At 36.8% G+C, this 22,068-nt stretch overlaps 2 protein-coding genes across 5 annotated transcripts in view; one reads left to right on the top strand and one right to left on the bottom strand.

The window, feature by feature from the left end:
- The window catches only part of HPS3 (HPS3 biogenesis of lysosomal organelles complex 2 subunit 1), an 85,710-nt gene extending 67,091 nt beyond the window's left edge, over positions 1-18,619 (top strand). For 2 of the 3 annotated variants that reach the window (XR_003429947.1, XM_027092867.1), the window contains exon 17: positions 18,515-18,619. Coding sequence is in view for 1 of the 3 variants with exons in the window: in XM_027092867.1 (XP_026948668.1) it covers positions 18,515-18,564 (50 nt within the window). In the remaining 2 variants the exon portion in view is untranslated. The remainder of the gene's footprint in view (positions 1-18,514) is intronic. The other variant, XM_027092866.1, reaches the window with a different exon arrangement.
- Positions 1-22,068, bottom strand: part of LOC113612747 (ceruloplasmin) — a 61,638-nt gene that overhangs the window by 28,630 nt on the left and 10,940 nt on the right. For both annotated transcript variants that reach the window (XM_027092862.1, XM_027092864.1), the window contains exons 4-9: positions 21,811-21,984; positions 20,029-20,283; positions 18,508-18,679; positions 14,111-14,250; positions 12,817-12,954; positions 11,567-11,781 (exon numbers count right to left, since the gene is read on the bottom strand). In XM_027092862.1, coding sequence (XP_026948663.1) covers positions 11,567-11,781; positions 12,817-12,954; positions 14,111-14,250; positions 18,508-18,679; positions 20,029-20,283; positions 21,811-21,984 — 1,094 coding nt within the window. The remainder of the gene's footprint in view (positions 1-11,566; positions 11,782-12,816; positions 12,955-14,110; positions 14,251-18,507; positions 18,680-20,028; positions 20,284-21,810; positions 21,985-22,068) is intronic.

Here is a 22,068-nt window from a genome sequence, read left to right as displayed (position 1 = left end):
GATCATGAGAGATTACTACAAGTAACTCTATGCCAATAAAATGGACAACCTGGAAGAAATGGACAAATTCTTAGAAAAGCACAACCTTCCTAGACTGAACCAGGAAGAAATGCAAAATATAAACAGACCAATCACAAGTGCTGAAATTGAGACTGCAATTAAAAATCTTCCATCAAACAAAAGCCCAGGACCAGATGGCTTCACAGGAGAATTCTATCAAACATTTAGGGAAGAGCTAACACCTATCCTTCTCAAACTCTTCCAAAATATAGCAGAGGGAGGAACACTCCCAAACTCATTCTATGAGGCCACCATCACCCTGATACCAAAACCAGACAAAGATGTCACAAAGAAAAAAACTACAGGCCAATATCACTGAGGAACATAGATGCAAAACTCCCCAACAAAATACTAGCAAACGGAATCCAACAACACATTAAAAGGATCATACACCATGATCAATGACATTTATCTCAGGGATGCAAGGATTCTTCAAAATCCGAAAATCAATCAGTGTGATACACCATATTAACAAATTGAAGAATAAAAACCATATGATCATCTCAATAGATGCAGAAAAAGCTTTTGACAAAATTCAACACCCATTTATGATAAAAACTCTCCAGAAAGTGGGCATAGAGGGAACCTATCTCAACATAATAAAGGCCATATATGACAAACCCACAGCAAACATTGTTCTCAATGGCGAAAAACTGAAAGCATTTCCTCTAAGATCAGGAACAAGACAAGGATGTCCACTCTAACCACTATTATTCAACTTAGTTTTGGAAGTCCTAGCCACGGCAGTCAGAGAAGAAAAAGAAATAAAAGGAATACAAATTGGAAAAGAAGAAGTAAAACTGTCACTGTTTGCAGATGATACGATGCTATACATAGAGAATCCTAAAGATGCCACCAGAAAACTACTAGAGCTAATCAATGAATTTGGTAAAGTTGCAGGATGCAAAATTAATGCACAGATATCTCTTGCATTCCTATACACTAATGATGAAAAATCTGAAAGAGAAATCAAGGAAACACTCACATTTACCACTGCAACAAAAGAATAAAATATCTAGGAATAAACCTACCTAGGGAGACAAAAGACCTGTATGCAGAAAACTATCAGACACTGCTGAATGAAATTAAAGATGATACAAACAGACGGAGAGATATACCATGTTCTTGGATTGGAAGAATCAATATTGTGAAAATGACTATACTACCTAAAGCAATCTACAGATTCAGTGCAATCCCTATCAAATTACCAATGGCATTTTTTACAGAACTAGAACAAAAAAATCTTAAAATTTGTATGGAGACACAAAAGACCCCAAATAGCCAAAGCAGTCTTGAAGGATAAAAACAGAGCTGGAGGAATCAGACTCCCTGACTTCAGACTATACTACAGTAATCTACAGTAGTATAGTAGATATACAATAGCCAGTAAAGCTACAGTAATCAAGACAATATGGTACTGGCACAAAAACAGAAATATAGGTCAATGGAACAGGATAGAAAGCCCAGAGATAAACCCACGCACCTATGGTCAACTAATCTGTGACAAAGGAGGATATACAATGGAGAAAAGGATATACAGTGGAGAAAAGACAGTCTCTTCAATAAGTCGTGCTGGGAAAACTGGACAGCTACATGTAAAAGAATGAAATTAGAACACTACCTAACACCATACACAGAAATAAACTCAAAATGGATTAGAGATCTAAATGTAAGACCGGACACTATAAAACTCTTAGAGGAAAAACACACTTTGACATAAATCACAGCAAGATCTTTTTTGATCCACCTCCTAGAGTAATGGAAATAAAAACAAAAATAAATAAATGGGTCCTAAGGAAGCTTAAAAGCTTTTGCAAGGCAAAGGAAACTACAAACAAGATGAAAAGACAACCCTCAGAATGGGAGAAAATATTTGCAAACGAATCAATGGACAAAGGATTAACCTCCCAAATATATAAACATCTCCTGCAGTTCAATATTAAAAAAATAAACAATCCAATCAAAAAATGGGCAGAAGACCTAAATAGACATTTCTGCAAAGAAGACATACAGATGACCAAGAAGCACATGAAAAGCTGCTCAACATCACTAATTATCAGAGAAATGCAAATCAAAACTACAATGAGGTATCACCTCACACCAGTTAGAATAGGCATCATCAGAAAATCTGCAAACAACAGATGCTGCAGAGGGTGTGGAGAAAAGGGAACCCTCTTGCACTGTTGGTGGGAATGTAAATTGATACAGCCACTATGGAGAACTGTATGGATGTTCCATAAAAAAACTAAAAATAGAATTACCATATGACCCAGCAATCCTACTACTGGGCATATACCCAGAGAAAACCATAATTCTAAAAGACACATGTACCCCAATGTTCATTGCAGCACTATTTACAATAGCCAGGTCATGGAAGCAACCTAAATGGCCATCAACAGACGAGTGGATAAAGAAGATGTGGTACATATATACAATGGAATATTACTCAGCCATAAAAAGGAACGAATTTGGGTCATTTGTAGAGACCTGGATGAATCTAGAGACTGTCATACAGAGTGAAGTAAGTCAGAAAAAGAAAAACAAATATCGTATATTATTGCATATATGTGGAACCTAGAAAAATGGTACACATGAACTGGTTTGCAGGGCAGAAATTGAGACACAGATGTAGAGCACAAACGTATGCACACCAAGGGAGGAAAGCCACAGAGGGGTCGGGGTGGTGATGAGATGAATTGGGAGATTGGAATTGACATATATACACTAATATGTTTAAAATGGTAAGTAATAAGAACGCTTTGTATAAAAAGATAAAATTCAAAAATTACAAAAAAAGAAAAAGAATTCACTCAATCTCCAGCCATCTGGACATTCTCACTTCCCCTTCCCCTATCCTTGGTGAAAAATAAGGAAGCAGAAACATTATCTGGTCTATGGAATGATTCAGTAGTTGACACGAAGGCAATTGGTCTAAAGAATCAAAGCATATGAATCCCTGAGGAAAACTTATTCTCTTAAAGAAGAGAAAACTTGAGAGATTATTGCATATCTTTTTCCTGAGATCATTTTTTGGATGAAAAACATGCTTATCAAATTTTAAAAATCCAACTAACCTGAAGGTTAGATCCTGCAGACAACTAAATCACTGATGCAGATGGTCTTAAGAAAGCTCCCATAAGTCAGAAGAAAAGATTCAAAGATGAAAAATATATACCTAGTAATGATTTTAGAGAGAAGTTATAAAAGGGTGAGACATGATCATAATAAATAATGGTGGAAATATTCACCACTATAAAGGGAAAAGACTAGAGTATTCAGATTCAAAAACCTCACTGAAAACAAGACAAAATTAGTAATATAGAACTATACCTAAAAATGTACTGGTAAAAATTTTGGATTTCAGAGAGACAAATTTCTACAATAATCCATTTTAAAAGTTACCATGAACATTGGACTCCTCTAGTACAATAAATGTCAGAGGAAGTTAGAGTAGCAATTACATTTTTTGGGGAAAAGATTATGATTGAAAAATTCTATACAGGCAAAGCACAACAAAGTGACATTTTCAGATGTGTCAGGATTCCAGCAGGGAACTTCTATAATCACTGACATGCTGACCTGCAGAGAAAACTTCAGTAAAAATTTTACAGGTCACATTTCCTAATTATAATGCAACAAAACTGAAAATTACTCATAAAAGGACTAAAAGTAAAAAAAAAAAAAATCATATTTTGTCCAAATAACTCAGATCAAAGAAGAAACAAAATTGAATTTCTAAGAATTTAGTAAGTAATGTCCATGAGAACACTACAAGTCATAATGTATGGAATATAATTAAACATATAAACTGAGAGTCTGAAATGTTTATTTTAAGCAAAGCCAAATAAAAATAAATATTGTAAATATCTGAAAATTTTAGAAAAATACAAAGAAATGAGTTAATAAAAGCAAAAGAAATTTACAAAAATGTAAAGGTATTAAAATTCTTCCTGATTTATTTAATGCAGATAGTACAACTATGATATATCACTAAAAAAGCACACAGAATCTAAACTAATATTACTTATAGCTTAGATGAGAAATTCTAAATAAAACACCATCAAATTCAACACAGAAATATATTTTAAAAAAACACATGCTCAAAGTAATATTCTTTCCCCAGAACTGCAAGGATGGTTCAATAGGAAATTCTTAATGTACTTGGTCACACTTATTGGTCAAAGGAGAAAAGATAGGTAATAATTCAAGGAAATCTAAAAATAAATTTTTATAAAATTTGACATTCTGGCAGTAGCTGTTCCTTTTGTGTTTCCCTCAGAGTTTTGCAAGGCTGCCTCTTTAAAATTTAGATCTCACCTCAAATAATACTTCCACATTATCTAAACTTTAATTTCTATTCACTATCACATTACCCTGTTTTGTTTTTTTAAAACACATATCACTTTCTGAGGTTATTTTTATTTTTTCTGTTTGCTTATCTCCTCTCCTTTCCATGCCATCACTCCCTTTGCCCCTTCCTTTCTGCTACACCACACATTAGAATATAAACTCTATTAGAGCAGGTCTTATTTACCAATGAATTCTGTGCCTAGCACAGTACTTTTTTTTATTTTTGGTTTTTCTTTTTTTTTTTTTTGAGCAGCTCAAGTGATTTTAAACAGAAAACACAGTGCCAGTAAACCAGAAATAGAATAAAAAGTAACAACTAATAGGCAATGTCATATTTAGTGGTAAAATAATAGAGATATTTTCATTAATCTCAGACACTAAACAAGGTACTATTTAACTTACTCTGAATATTTTATCCAATCTGAAGCCACATGGCTAATACATGAAAAAACCAGGATGAGGACTTTTTTTTTTTTTTTTTCTGGCTGCACCTTGCAGCGTGTGGGATCTTAGCTCTCTGACCAGGGATCAAACCTGCACTCCCTATATTGGAAGGGCAGAGTCTTAACCACTGGACTGCCAGGAAGGTCCTCAGGATGAGGACTTTTAATAGTTCCTGTAGACCTTCCTGTGTTGTGACTCTCATTTGACAAATGAAGAAAACAAAATATGTAGAGAAAAAACCTCACATTTTAAATCTCAACTCACTGAGTCTCAGCTCCTCTTCTGTAAAAATGGGGCTAACAATACTTAGCCTCTTGGGTTGCTGTGAAGGTTAAATGAAGTAAAATGTGCAAAAGTGCCTAAACGGAGTTCAATAAACATTAGTCTCCTTTTATTCCTTTCCAAGGTAAGCACAAGATAAAATAATGGAATTTAAAGGTAGAAAACCAGGGACTTCCCTGGTGGTCCAGTGGTTAAGAATACGTCTTCCAATGCAGGGGACATGGGTTTGATCCCTGGTCAGAGAACTAAGATCCCACATGCGGTGGGGCAACTAAGCCCGTGCCACAACTACTGAGCCTGCGCTCTCTGGAGCCCGTGCACCACAACCGGAGAAGCTCACGCATCACAATGAAGAGCCCATGCACCACAACAAAAGATCCCACATGCCGCAACAAAGATCCCACGTGCCACGACTAAGACCCAATGCAGCCAAATAAATAAATAGATAAAATTTTTAAATTGTAAAAATCTTAAAAAAAAAAGGTAGAAAACCATTTTTTTCAGTAACATATTTAAAAATTTTAAATGATGGCATTACCATTTATAACAGACAAATAAAAATAAAATATCTAGGCATACACTTAAAAAAATCCAAAACCTATATAAGGGGAACTATAAAATACTCCTGAAAAACACAAAAGTAGACTTGAACAAGTGGAAAGACATATGTTCTTGTGCAGGGTTACTCAACTTTATAATAATGGCTGTTTTTCCTAATTTAATTTGTATATTTGAGACAATCCCAATAAAACACTCTCAGGATTTTTTTTTTTCTGGAGCCAAGTAAGTTTTTACAAGGTTCATTAGAAAGAATAAGTAAGCAAAAATGGCCATTAAAATGATGAAAAAAGTGCCTTGAGGTATGGCTACAAGTCATTTAAACATATTATAGAGGCTCTGTAACTATAATAGTATGGTATTGGTGCATGAATAGATAGAGAACAATGGAATAGGATAGAAAATCAAGAAATGGACTCAATTGTGTATGAAAAATTAGTATCTGATAAAGGGGAGCATTTAAATCAATGGGCTAAAGTGTGACTTTTTTAAAAAAAATTTATCTATTTATTTAGGCTGCGTCAAGTCTTAGTTGTGGCAAGCAGGACCTTCATTGCCACGTGCAGGACCTTTGTTGTGACCAGCGGGCTCTTAGTTGCAGTGTGTGGGATCTTTAGTTGTGGCATATATGTGGGATCTAGTTCCCTGACCAGGGATCGAGCCCAGGCCCCTGCATTGGGAGTGTGGGGTCTTAGCCACTAGACCACCAGAGAAGTCCCCTAAAGTGTGACTTTTTAATAAATGGTGTTGAGATAACTGGATAGCCATTTAGAAAAAGATAAATTTGATCTATTCCTTAACTGTATACCAGCATAAATTCTAAGTGGAACAGAGACTTAAAAGTGAAAAATGAAACCTTACAAGTACTTGAAGGCAGAATGGGTGAATTCCTTTATAACCTGAGAGTTGTGAAAACTTTCTTAACTATGACTTGGAATCCATTAACAATAAAGGAAAAGATGAAAGAAATAAAAATTTCACATGGTAAGCAACAACATCCATAAGCAAAGTATAAAGGCAAATGATAAACTAAGATAAAAAATATTTACAGCTAATATCTCAAACAAAGACTTTCTATAACTAATATATAGAAAGCTTCTAAATCAGTGAAGAAAAATAACCTTATAGAAAAATGGGATAAGGTTATGAACAATTCATGGAAAAGAAGTGAATATAGTTCTTAATGATTTGAAAAAAATGTTCAACAACTAATAATAAGAGAAACACAAATTAAAATTACAGAGGTACTGTTTATGCCTTTTCAGACTGGTAAAAATCCCCAAATTTGGCAATACACTTATGAACTGTGGAAAACAGATAATCTAATCTCATACTTGGTGGGAGTATAAAATGGTACAATTCCTATGGAAGGGAATTTGGCAATATCTAGCAAAAGAGTACATGTGTTTATCCTTTGCCCCACCAGAACCAGATTTATCCCAAAGACATGTTGTCAAAATACAAAGAGACATATGAACAAGGCTACCTGTTACAAATGTATTTGTAAGAGTAAAGACTGGAAAGAGCGGAAACACCTGCCAAATAGTGGACCAATTGTATAAACTGAGGCATGTCTACATCAGGGAGTAATATCCACTGTAAAAAAGAATGAGGAATATTTCCATATATTACAGTATAAAGACTTACAGATTATATTGTTAAGTGAAAAAAGAAAGTTAGAATATGAATACATACACACACACGTTTGTTTTTTAAATAAAAGAAAAGAATTCTTTTATTCTTTAAATAAAAGAATAAGAGTTAGAGAAGAAATCAATGACACTGAAAACAGTAAATCAATAGAAAAAAATCAGTGAAACTAAAAGCTGATTATTTGAAAAGATCAATAAAATCAATCAGTCTTTAGTCAGGCTAACTAAGAAAAAATGAAAGAGAACACGAATTACTAATATCAGAAATGAAATATGGGATATCACTACAGATCCTATGGACATTAAAAGAATAATAAAGGAATACTATGAACAAATCTATGCCCATAAATTTGACAACCTACATGAAATGGATCAATTCCTTGAAAGACACAATTTGCTAAAACACACAAGAAGAAATAGACACTCTGAATAGGCCTGTATCTACTAAAGAAATTGAACCAATAGCTAGTAACTTTCCAGAACAGCCCAGAAGTGTTCATTGGTGAATTCTACCAAACATTTAAGGAAGAAATTATACTAACTCTCTTTAAATCCATCAGAGGACAAAAACAGAGAGAATACTTCTTATCTCATTCTAGCAGGCCAACATTACTCTAATACCAAGACCAGACAAAGACATTACAAAAAAACTAGAGATGAATAACTCTAATAAATATAGATGTAAAATACCTTAAAAAATTAGCAAATAGAATCTGAAAATGTATAAAAAGAACTATACCATGACCAAGTGGGATTTATCACAGGTACTCAAGCTTCGCTTAACATTCAAAAATCAGTTAATGTGATCCATCACATCAATAGGCTAAAGAAGGAAAGTCATGTGGTCATATCAATAGATACAGAAAAAGCATTTGACAAAATCCAACACCCATTCATGATCAAAACAAACAAACAAACAAACCTCTTAGTAAAATAAGAATGGGGGAACTCCTCAACTTGATAAAGAATATCTACCAAAAAGCTACTGCTAAGATAATACTTAATGGTGAGAAACTAGAAGCTTTCCCACTAAAATCAGGTACAAAACAAGGATGTCCCCTCTCATCACTCCTTTTCTATATCATACTGGAAGTTTTAGCTAGTGCAATCTGACAAGAAAAGGAAATAAAACATATGCAGATTGGGAAGAAAGAAAGTAACTGTCTTTGTTCACAGATCACATGATCATCTATGTAGAAAATCCAAAAGGACTGACAAGGTAACTCCTGTAACTAATAAGCAATTATTGTAAGGTTACAGGATGCAAGGTTAATATACAAAAGTCAATCAATCTCATATATACTAGCAATGAAAAGTGGAATTTGAAATTAAAAACAATACCATTTACATTAGCATCCTCCTAATGAAATACTTAGTTATAAATCTAAAAGAATATGTACAAGATCTTATATGAGGAAAACTAAAAACTCTGCTGAATGAAATTAAAGAACTAAATAAATGTTCATGGATAGGAAGACTCAATACTGCCAAGTTTCAGTTCTTCCCAACTTGATCTCTAGATTCAATGCAATCTGAATCAAAATCCTAGCAAATTATTTGTGGATGTCTACAGACTGATTCTAAAGTTTACCTGGAGAGGCAAAAGGCCCAAAATAGCCAACATAATATTGAAGAAAAATGAAGTTGGAGGACTGACACTCCCCAACTTCAAACCTTACTATAACACTCCAGTAATCAAGACAGTGTGGTATTGGTGAAAGAATAGATCAATAGATCAAAAGAATAGAGAACTAAGAAACAGCCACATAAATTTAGTTAACTGATCTCTGACAAAGGAGCTAAGATAGTCTTTTCAATAAATGGTACTATAACAGATGGATATCCACATGCAAAAATATGAATCTAGATACAGACCTTACACTCTTCACAAAAATTAACTCAAAACGGCTCATAAACCTAACTGTAAAGTGCAAAACTGTAAAACTCCTAGAAGATAACATAGGAGAAAGTCTAGATGACTTTGGATATGGCAATAGCTTTTTAGACACAACACCAAGGGCACAATCTATGAAAGAAAGAATTGATAAACTGGATTTTATTAAATTTTATGCTCTGAAGAAAATATTGTCAAGAGAATGAGAAGATAAGCCACAGACTGGGAGAAAAATATTCACAAAGGATACACCTGATAAAAGACTGTTTATCAAAACATAAAAAGAACCCTTAAAACTCAACATTAAGAAAACAACCCAATTAACAAATGGGCGAAAGACCTTAACAGACAAATGTACAGATGGCAAACAAGCATTTGAAAAGATGCTCTATGTCACATGTCATTAAAACACCAATGAGATACCACTACACACTTATTAGAATGGCCAAAATCTGGAACATGACAACACCAAATTCTGGCAAGAATGTGGAGCAATGGGAACTCTAACATTCATTTCTGGTGGGAATGCAAAATGGTACAGCCACTTTGAAAGAGTTTGGCAGGGGTTTTTTTTGTTTTTTTTTTTTTAAACTAAACATACTCTTACCATATAACCCAGCAATTGGGTTCCTTGGTATTTCCCCAAAGTAAATGAAAACTTATGTCTACACAAAAACCTTCCTATGGATGTTTATTCATAAAGCAGCTTTATTCATAATTGCCAAAACTTGGAAGTAATCAAGATGTTCTTCAGTGGGTGAATGGATAAACTGTAGTACGTCCAGACAATGGAGTATTATTCATCGTTAAAAAGAAATAAGCTGGGCTTCCCTGGTGGCACAGTGGTTGAGAGTCCGCCTGCCGATGCAGGGGACACGGGTTCGTGCTGCGGTCCGGCAAGATCCCACATGCCGCGGAGCGGCTGGGCCCGTGAGCCATGGCCGCTGAGCCTGCGCGTCCGGAGCCTGTGCTCCGCAAAGGGAGAGGCCACAACAGTGAGAGGCCCGCGTACCGCAAAATAAATAAAATAAAATAAACTATTAAAAACCTTTGATGTATGCTAGGAGAGAACTAGTAATTCTAAAACTTGTAAATAAAGGGAAAGAATCAAGCATTTGTCATTCCTTTCTTGTATAACATGTACCTCAGGGCAACCAAATAGTCCATTAAGAGACGTTTCTGTTTATACAAGTATAGTAGCTAATAAACACAGAAGGAATGATGGAATCCAAATATTACTATTGTTCAACACCGGATTAGTTTATGAATCTAGGAAATGTTTATCAGTAGCTGACAACATCCCCGACTGAGAGACAAGTATACATTATATACTCCTTGATCGAGGTACCCAGTACCACACATGAAGTAGTATTGCAAAAAATAAAAAAAATCTAACCTGAATCTGATCAAGCTTGTAGATCTAGCCACTGATTTACAGGAAATAGAGTAAAAGAGAAAGAAAACATGTTAAATGACACCACAGGAATGCAATCACTAAAATCTAGACATGAGAACTTCTACAGGGTAAAAGACTTTTGCAACAGAAAAACGCAAGAAAATATCTTGAGAAAAATATCAACTGATTGTAATGTGTGTAATTATTTGAGTGCCTATCCACACAACAAACTTGAAACAATTAAAGGACAAATGTTCAGTTAAAATGTGAACATTGATTGGAAATTTGATGATATTAAGGAATTATGATGATGCTTTAAGACGTGATAACTGTATTGAATGCATTTTAAAAAGAATCTTTCTCTTTTAAAGATTTATATTAAAATATTTATTTTAGAGCTAAAAACAATGGTGGGATTAGGGATTTCTATTTATAGATCAAAGGGTCATTTTCCCATTTCATTTTTTTTAACTTTGTTTTATATTGGAGTATAGCCAATTAACAATGTTGTGATTGTGATAATGTCAGGTGCACAGCAAAGGAACTCAGCCATACATATACATGTATTCATTCTCCCCTGAACTCCCCTCCCATCCAGGCTGCCACATAAAAAATATTTTAAGCAATATTTCCTTAGTGAATGTTGAGTGACTTATTATCATTAATAGGTGATTTTTTTAAATGTGTGTGTTGAAGTCTAATGGTATCATAATAGACTTTGGATTCCAAGGAAAATCTTGTTTCCAACTCATCTTGGAACAATCACGTTAGTCAGAGAATCTCTGCACAATATAGATATAAGCCTAAGTAAAAATTATAATAAACATTAGGCGTGGAACCCTCGCTGCCTCAAACCCCAGAATTTTCCTTATAATAATGATAATTCAAAGGGATTGGAAAATCATTTTCATTTTCCCTCATTGGACTTACCAGTCTCCCATTTGCAAGTAAACTTCCGTTCCTACATATTTTCATTGGCCCGATAAGCCCAGTAAATATATCTTTGGTGGGATCCACAGCAGAATAATACATCTTAGCTAGACAGACAGGATCTTTGTAAGTGGGTCCTACTTCTTTGGGGACAGTCCATTCATAGGTGAATGTTCCTTCGGGTACCACATGGGAGGCTGAAGAAGGAGGCGCACCTGTAAGAAAGGTCACACTGGAGAGGTAAAGTATGCTTTCTAATGTCATCATTTGAGCCATGGAGTAGACTGCGTTTAGTCTAGGATAACCCACTTCTGTGCTCCTTTTATGAATTAGAGTGGAATCCTACCAGTGTCAGGTCACAAATGGGAATAATTTTCTCCAGGGAGTCTCCGCTAAACCTCTGTCTGAGATTGGTGCCTGCTGTAGTCTGAATGTTTATGTTTCCCCAAAATTCACATATTGGAATCTTAAGGTGCAATATGATGGTGTTCGAAGTGGTGTTTAGGAGGTAATCTGGTCATGAGAGTGGAGCCCTTCTGAGTGGGATTAGTGCCCAGACAAAAGAGATCCCACAGAGTTCTGTAGCCCCTTCCTCCACGTGAGGATACAAGAAGGCTGAGACCCAGAATAGGGTCTTCATTTGGCAGCCTTGACATACAAAAATACCTAAATACTTTCATGTAATGGAATATTTTGTATCACTGAAATTATATTTATAAAATGTTTATAGTGCTAAGAAAGCAAACTCTGGGTATAAAATTGTAGTGATAAGTATATTTATATTCTATGATCTCAAACACATGTAATTATTATTTACACAGATCAAAGAGTGGAGGACATACAAAAATATCATAGCGGTTGTCTATAGAACTATGGATAATATTTTTGGCTACACCTTTTTATATTTTTTAAATATTCTAAAATGTACATCTAATCTTATAATTGCAAGAATACTTTTCAAAGTTAACAATCACCCAAATAGAACTCCGGAAATGTATAACTGATGCAATCCAAATCAGTTACTAGCAGCATTGTCAATAATCATCCAATTAAGGTAGGACAGAATTCCACAAACATACTGGAAATGGTAGGAAGAGATTTACTCGCTTCCTGGCATGATTCTGAGAACGGTATATGAGAAGTTTCCTCAGAAGTTCCTGCCTTTGGTTTTTGCAGGACAATTTCCCTGGGGATGACCAGCACAGTAGGTTATTAAACATTATTGTTTGGTTACAGAGTGTTGTACTCACTTCTGCTTGAATTGTAGTACGTGCCCTCGTTGCTTTTATCGACTCTCACCCCAATCGGTTCAATACTGAGGGGATATGTTCCTTTGTTATGGAAGGTGACTCTGATGGTGTCTCCCACCTCTGCCGAAATGACAGGACCTAGGGACAAAGAGAGAATTATTATCCTCCCTGATATATAGCACACAGAATGCATAAGACAGTTGTTTTCTTTGCCTTGTCCTCTGGCAAGAACCACTGGAGGCAACATGCTTATTGTTGCAAATGGAAAGCTTGGTTTTTAAAAAGCCCATTATCAATTTGACATGAGGAGGCCAGAAAAAGATGAGAGGGGCTTTCTAAGTTAACTTCAGGTAATGAAATTTGTTACCATTTTTATCCAAGTTAGTTCGCAAGCTTCATACGTCTATAAAATACTGTTCAGAGTATCTACACTCTCCTCACCCTGTTTTTCTGTGGACCAGATGTGTGTTATTTGTCCAAAGAGTCAGGAGAATGCCATAATCCTTGACCACCCAAAGGGGGTAAGTTAAATTGTCTTGGCTGTGAAAAGTAACACCACTGTTGTGGATTTCCCATCACCAAAATCAATATTATTACTAAATATAGAACAAAAACACAGAAATATAGTACAAAAATATTTTATGTAATATATAAAATGATACTTACTGAGAGCTTCTTATGTGCTCTTCTGAGTATTTATGTGAATTAACTCATTTAATCCTTACAACAGCTTTATGAAGTAGGGACTATTGTTATTATTGTTCCCATTTTCCAGAAAGGGAACAGGCACAGAAAGTTCAGTACTTTCAAAGGTAACACAGCTAATAGGTGAAGAGTGAGGACAGTCTGAATCCACTCACTTGCTATTCTGCCCAAGTGCCTGAGCAAAACAGGTCTCTGGGCTCTGCCTGGGGGCAGCCTGCAGGAGGCTCTAAAAACAAACCCAACCTGTCTCATTAGTAGCTGAATTTTATTTCTAAGGGAATGTACCTTTGGCTAAAAGCGGAAACTAATAGCTTTACCGGCTATGTAAACAAAGTCACACAAACCCCTTACCTCTTTGAAGAAACAAAAAAAGTAATCATTTGAAGTCAGCCTGGCTTTTAATGATGAAGACTTACTATGGGTAATTTACATTTGGAAAAGCTGCTGCATTTTATTGATGATTCCTCTTCCACGTCCATAGTTTATACCTAGAAATCATGCCACAGGTTCTGAAGCTTCTGTTCTTCCTGAGGTTGATTGTAGCTCAGGGGAAGAGTACATTAGTCATGTGTATTCTGCACAGACTCACCCAGGATGCCAAGATGTTCTTCTTCAGGGCCTCTCTCCTTTCGGTCTGTAAAGGAGGCATCTGTGTACTCACGATAAACCAGCTTTTTATATGAGCCTCCGATTCTTGTAGAACCATGTTCAAAAAATACCTCTGAATCACTGTCGAAAGAAAAAAGGTTTAATTCTGGAGTTGAAAGCAGAACAGAGCCAGGTTGTCACATAGGATACTAACTGAAGAGAAAAATTCTGACCTGTGCTTAGAAATTACCCATTATTTACCAAATACTCCTCAGAGGAGCAGATAGTACTAGGCACCTTATAGAAGGATGTTCAGTTAAGGAGTGGAGACTCATGGCATAGAGATTTTATTTTTTCAAGCAAAGTGAAAAAAATTTCAAGAGGGTCCATGTCAACCCCTGAGAGTTAATAAATTGTCCTGCAATAGAATCTTTTTAATAAAGTATGAAATGTCTAAAAATACAGTAACTATTGTTTGTTGCATATTAGCCTTCAGAAGATTTCATTTATTGTCTGAAACTCACATGACAATGTAACAAAGTTGGTATTATCCTCCCCAGTTTACAGTAATCTGCATTTCTGTCAATAGTCTTCCTTAATTGCTTCAGGATTTTCATTACCTCCTTTTTGAACTCGGTGTCTATTAGACTGAAGAGGTCTGTTTCATTGTTTGTTCCTTCAGGGGAATTCTCTTGGTCTTTTAACTGGGAGTGGTTCCTCTGCTTCTTCATTTGCTTATATTGCTCTTACTCTGTGAGTTTAGGAGAAACAGTTATCTACCGTAGTCTTGGAAGGTTATTTATATGCGGGAGCATCCCTGTGTAGCTGGTGTGGTTTTACTATTTTCTGGCGTGAGGGCCACTTTTAGTTGGGATGCCTTCTACCTCTTTCCTCAGCACGTGCTGGCCCTTATCCCCTGCATAGAGGGCGTGCAGACGTGGTGACCAGCGTGCCCTCCCGGGCCCTGTGATGATGGAGGCAGCGATTGGCTCCCGATTCTCTCAGCGGCGGAGGCCCAGCCCGCCCCCACCCCTGGAGCTCGCGTAGGCAGCGTCCTGTTGCCTGAGAGCGCATGCTGTGGGGGAGGGGGGGAAAGACGCTCCTTTGGCAGTCCTGCCCCTCCCCTCGCGCAACCCCCAACAATGGCACCCTGCCTTCAGGCTGTCTTCGCGCAGCCAACCCCAGTCCTCTCCCCAGGTCTAACCTCCAAAGCCTGAGCTAAAGCCACCAGTCCCCACCCACACCGGTGGACGAGTGTCCCAGGCTGGGGAGCTCAGGGTGGAGGTACCAACCATCCCTGCAGGTTTCTCTCCATTTTACCTTCCGCAAACGGGTTGCTGCGCTCTCCTCCGAGGCTTCGAAGCTCCCCCTCTGTCCTGGCTGATCTCCCCGCCAGTCAGGGGACTTGCCAGGTTGTAGGAACCTTTCTTCTTCCACAGCTCCCTCCCAGGGGCACAGGTCCTGTCCCAAGTCCTTTCTCTCTCTCTCTTTTTTTCCTTTTTTCTTTTGTCCTACCCAGGTACGTGGAGATTTTCTTGCCCTTAAAGAAGGCTGAGGTCTTCTGCCGGCGTTCAGTAGATGTTCTATGAGAATCGTTCCACATGTAGATGTATTTTTGATGTATTTCTGGGAGGAGGTGAGCTCCACGTACTACTCCTCTGCCATCGGCTCCCCATTCTCCCCATTTTATAAATGAAAAAATGAAATCTCAGAAAGGCATTTGACTTGCCAAAGCCACCCCATTCATCTCTTCTCCCATTTGACAAATGTATGGAACATCTGCTCTTTACCAGGAACCCTGTTATATGCTGATGACATGCCCATAAGCAAGCTGGACCCGTCCCTGTCCACATGGACTTTACATCTGTCCCAGAAGACAGACTACAAATCAATCAATATAATAACATGTAGGGCTTCCCTGGTGGCTCAGTGGTTGAGAGTCCGCCTGCCGATGCAGGGGACACGGGTTCGTGCCCCGGTTCGGGAAGATCCCACATGCCACAGAGCGGCTGGACCCGTGAGCCATGGCCGCTGGACCTGCGCATCCGGAGCCTGTGCTCCGCAACGGAAGAGGCCACAACAGTGAGGGGCCCACGTACCGCAAAAAAAAAAAAAAAAAAAAATAAAAAAAAATATATAAAAAAAAAAAAAATATATATATATATATATATATATATATATATATATATATATATATATATATGATAACATGTAATAAGCACAGAGTGTTATGAAACATTTTTCCTAGGGTTGGGGAAAGTGATGGGAGAGGCCCCAAAGCCTTTCCAGAGGAAGAGTTTCTTTAAAATTATCTAGAGGTGAAGTAGAGTTAAAATGATGGAATATGTGTGTGGAGAGAATGGGGCGGGTATTTGCAAAGAGGAAACAGCCTGTGGGAAGGCTCAGAGAAGACAGCAAGCATGGCATCTCTTATAAACTAGGGCAGGAGCATAGCAGGCAGGGTAGGGAGACGGGTCAGCAACCTGCTTTTAAAATCTCAGTGAGAGGTAGTGATGACTTCAGAGGTATTAGCAAAGAGGTTGGAGAGAAGCAAACAACTTTCCGAGATATTTAGGATATAATGAGGCAGCATTTGATGAGGAGAGAAGGAGGGATTAGTGAAGGAGGGAGGGAATCAGGGTGGTGCACAGGCTTTGGGCTTGAGCAATGGATGGATGGCGACACCATTCATGCAGAGAGGGAAACTTAGATTTGTGGGGAAGACAATGGATTCAGACTTGGACATATTGATTTGGAGGAGCCTCATCCAAGTGGAGTGTCCACTAAGCAGTTCATAATGCAAATCTGCAATTTATAAGAGCCTTCCGGGCTGGAGATACAGTTTTGGGAGTCATTGCAACTGAATGTCAGTGTGACGGGGACTTAAATCTCTGCTTCAGTAGTCACAGGCTTGGATAGAGTCAGGCCCAGCAGTTGACCTGTTGTTTGCCGTTGAGTGAATCACTTAACCTTTCCAAGTAGATGCGTGGCAAACAAGGCTTCTCTAAAGAGGTGATGTTTGGGCAGAGACTTGGAGCAGGGGTGTGGCATAATCTCACTGACATTTTTGAAAGATTGCTTTGGCTGTTTTATGAGGAATGTACAGTAGGAAAGGAAGACTGAGGCAGGAAAAACAGCTGGGAGGCCGTGGAAGTCATCAGACATGTACCAAAGGTAGCTTGTATGCATCAAAGGACACTGTCAAGAGAATGAAAAGAAAACCTACAGAATAAGGGGAAATACTTGCAAAGCAGATCTATCTGATAAGGGATTAATATCCAGCATATAAAAAGAACTCTTATAACTTAACAACAACAAAAAACCCCAAATAACCCAATTAAGAAATGGGCAAAGAATTTGAACAGACATTTCTCCAAAATTGCCAACAAGAACATGAAAAGATGCTCAGAATCACTAAGTATCAGGAAAATGCAAATCAGAACCACAATTAGATACCTCTTTGCACCTGTTAAGATGGCTATTTTTTTAAAAAATGGAAAATAGAAGTTGGCAATTAGAAGAGAAATTAGAACCCTTGTACATTGCTGGTGGGAATGTAAAATGGTGAAGCTGCTGTGGAAAACCATATGGTGGTTCCTCAAAAAATTAAAAATAGAATTATCATATGATCAAGGAATTCTACTCCTAGATGTATACCCAAAAGAACTGAAAGCAGAGACCTAAACATATACTTGTACTCCAGTGTTCATAGTGGCATTATCCACAACAGCTGAAAGGTAGAAGCAACCCAGATGTCCATCAACAGATAGATGGATAAATAAAACATGGTATATGAATACAGTGGAATATTATTCAGCCTTAAAGAGGAATGAAATTCTGATACATGCTACAACATGGATGAACCTTGAAAACATTATACTAAATAAAATAAGCCAAACGAAAAAGGACAAATATTACATGATTCTACTTGCATAAGGTGCCTAGAATAGGCAAATTCATAGAGACAGAAAGTAGAATAGAAGTTACCAGGGGATGGGGAGTTTTTGTTTAGTGGACACAGCATTTCTGCTTGGAACGATGAAAAAGTTCTGGGAATGGACAGTGCTGGTGATTATACAACCTTGTGAATGTACTTAATGCTGCTGGATTTTACAATGCTATGTTTTCAGAAATGGAAAGCAAATGAAGTGATCTAATTGTATTCAATGTTTTCTGAGAGTTTTGTTGAGCATTTGAAAACTTTTAAATCTATTCTTTTTCATGGACTCAGAAGTCCTATTTCTCAAACTTGGACTCAGTACCAAACCTTAATAAATATTTAGCAGTCTAGTTACTCAATTTCAGGTACCAATTAAAATTTTAATCACTGAATCAGCCTTTTATGATTTTTTTTGGGGGAAGGCATATTTTGAAATAATATCTTTTTTTCTGAATTACCTTCCAGGTGCTGTTAAGTTTTCTTTGGTGAAGGTGTCTATGCCGGAGGGTGCATAGTTCCAGATGATTTCCTCAGCAGCGATGTAGTAGTGTCTAACATGTTTGCCATGGATATCATTCTCAGATGAAGGCTTCTTACAGTCTTGTACCCAGAAAAAGGCCTGCAAACCAGCTAAAAACCGCACAGGAGGAGACACTGGTTAATGAAGCCAATGTTTGTCTCTCTTATTGCCTTGTAAATGCTGCTGGTGAAATGACAGAAGGAAACTGAAGAAATAGATAGCTAGAAACGATACTATAAACTAGAGTAATCAGTTGTATATAAATCACTCATGGAAAATTCAAGCAGTGAAAAACAATTCTCTAGGTGGCACAGAGAAGTGATACTACTAGTGTTTTCAAAAATGTGGAAACTAACACACCATTGTAAAGCAATTATACCCCAATAAAGATGTTAAAAAAAAAAATGTGGAACCAGTTTCTGTGGGGTTTCGCTTGGGAAGTCTTTCGATGAGAAAGAAAAAAAAAAAAGACACAGTAATAGATAAGTGATGTGGGGAGAAATGAACTTTCACCATTTAATTTCACTTTTTTGGGGGGGCCACGCCACGTGGCTTGTGGAATCTTAGTTCCTGGAGCAGGAATTGAATCTGCGTCCTTGGCCATGAAAATGCAGAGTCCTAACCACCAGACCGCCAGGGAATATCCTCGCTGTTTTATGTTATCAGTGAGTCAGCATTGAAATAAATAATGCTGTAATGAGAAAACATAGATAAGTGATGAAGAGATGCTCTGCCCTGTTTTAGGGGATATGGTGGGGTGGAGGGGGAGGAATAGAATGAGCACGTTATTAGTATTGTGCTCTTAGATAAAATGGCTATACACCTGCTGTGCTGAGCCTTCTGCCGCCATGATCACATTTGATGAATAAGATCGTGTTTGAAAGTCAAAGTAACATGCTCAGAGACCCAGATTAAACCTAATTTCTTCAGAAGACCAATATTGCAAACTAATATTTTTCAAGAACTGGGGGTATTTTATTACCTTATATTAAGGAGATGGAGGAGAGATTTAGCATGTTAAGCTAAGGAATAGCTGGACTCAAAGGACAAAGTTGGTTATATTTAATAGAACAAGTCAAGAAAAACACAACAAGCTACTTTTCAGCACAAGATACAAATCTTCTGGTGTTTAAAATATTGTGTATTTTACAAATCTGGGAAGCTGTATGCAGTATTATACTTTTAGGGTAGGACTATACATCAGGGCCAATTTTTTCTTTTCCAAAAATTAACATATTTTCAATTTTGATTACTTTATAAATGCTCCAGTCTTTTTAAAAAATTACATTATGATGCATACTGTCAGAGGAATAAAATTAAGTTACCAGTTCAAAGCTTAGATCATTCCAAAGTTATTTAGCTTTTAGATTCTGATTTCCAATCATCACCCCATTAATAGTGTAACTGAGACATGACTCTTTTCTCAACTGACAGCTAATTTCAGGTAAAGATGCCTTACCTTTCAGATGGTTTAGATTCTGACAGCTAAGCATCCATTCTCCAGGGTTCTGGGCCACCATAAAAGCATCAAAGAGGGTAGCAGGAAAGAGATTGATTGTATCAACACGGTAGTTCTTATTAGTCAACGTTTGCCCGTGGAAGAAAGCTGCATGCACATCAATTTCATTACCCATACCAAAAAGATACCATTTTACTCTGTCCTCAGCACACATGGAGAGTCCTGGGAGACTTCCAAAAGCATATCCATTCACAGCTGTAAGTCAAGAGCAGAGACTGTGACTAACAGACATTGGTGACTGGGATATTGATAGTTACCTCTAAATAAAATCAGTTTGGGATTGAAAATACCTGGCACACATGCTGCTCTTCTTCCCTCCTGTACCCCCATCAGACATTGTTAATCAATCACAGTACTCTTTCATTTTGGACCTGAATTCAGCCTCAAGATTTTTGTCAACACAATATTAGCACATGAACACAACACTGAAGATGAAATCTATTTGCTCTCTTTGTTATAAACTCTACACCTTGGTATGTTCATGTGTATATTTGTAAATACAAATGTGTACATATATACATACATATATATAAATGTGCACACATACAGTAAATAGAAAAAACACTGAAGTTTATTTAGGAATCAATCATGTATCATGTTGGTGGTGGTGGTACGGATGATGTCAGTGTTTTTTGTTATTGTTTATCAGAACTTTTCCAATTTTCTACAGTGAATGTGGATTGCTTTTGTAATAAGAACACAGGGGAAGCTTTTTTTTTTAAAGAGTAAAAGACAAAATTGGAAGAAATGTGAAAGAGGAAAGAAGAAATGCAGGGAAAGGACAGTAGGAACAAGTGACTAGAGGCACAAAGACCTAAGAGGTCAAAAGCAGGATAGCCTGATTCTTCAAAGAAACTAAGGGCCACTGCTCAAACTGAGAGGTCCTAGAGTTAAGATAGAAATCAGTTCTGGGAAGTATTGCGAGGTAACCAGATGCAACAGGGATACCAAACCAGACTTAGCCAGACTAGAAGTTTGAGTCTCTAACGCCTATTTTGGTTAGCACATAACAGAGGCTGGATTAAAATATGGAAAGAGGATCTTTCAGCCAGAAATAAGCAAAAGTTGGAAATAAAAATTCGTACTTTGTTAATTAATTTTTCTTCTTTGATAGTACAGTTACTTTTGTGTCCTTAGTTTCTGAGTAAGGGTTATTTTTAAGAAGCTAAACATTCTAAGTGATGGACTATCTTACTAACCCCATTATTTTGTGTCTGAGAATCAAGGAGAAGCCCAGGCAGTAAAGAAAACATTTTTAGAAGAAATAAAGTGAACTAAAATGTAGGAAAAAATGATGCAAGGTTCGGGGGGGCACGGGTGGTGAAGAACAATATGTATGTAAAAGAAATACCTTTTAGAACTAGTGGTTTGAACTATTTTCTTAATTATAGTGCAATACTTTACAATATAATTTAACAATTTTAGGCTGCCTCAAATAATTTTTAAAATGAGTTGGGAGAATAAAAAGTATACAAATATAACATGCATATACATTTAACCATAATTGATAATGGTTTGGAAACAATTTGATGTATCCAGCTTTACCTGCTCAGAGTTTTGATTGGACCTGTTTAGCTGAATATCAGGTTGCACATCCAATATGCTTTGTTACCAAGGGCATAGATTAGAAACAGGCTACTTATTCATGTGAGGGAATAAGAGTAGCAGAATTAATGGACCGAGAAAAATAAGATAAAGTTAACAGATCTTATGTAATCTTACAATACATTCTGTTACTCTCCTGGAAGTCTTCATTGTCTTTGTCAACCTCCTCTGGTTCAGAGCAGTAGGTCTTAATGTTGTCTTCTAGGTACCAGCTGAGATTTTCATCCACAACAGAAAACATCACCACAAATTCTTTGTCAATATTTTTTTCTTCTTCTTTATCCAGAGAATCTGAAGTGAAAATTACTATTTCAGTAGAACTTAATTTTTAGCATGAATTTTAGCATGTGATTTATAGTTTAAAATTTTTTTGTA

Source organism: Aethalodelphis obliquidens, unplaced genomic scaffold, assembly GCF_003676395.1.
Source record: "Aethalodelphis obliquidens isolate GAN/ISIS:26980383/991018 unplaced genomic scaffold, ASM367639v1 scaffold81, whole genome shotgun sequence".
In the NCBI taxonomy this organism is placed as follows: domain Eukaryota; kingdom Metazoa; phylum Chordata; class Mammalia; order Artiodactyla; family Delphinidae; genus Aethalodelphis; species Aethalodelphis obliquidens.
Note: the sequence above shows the minus strand (reverse complement) of the source record. Positions and strands in the feature narration are given on the sequence as shown.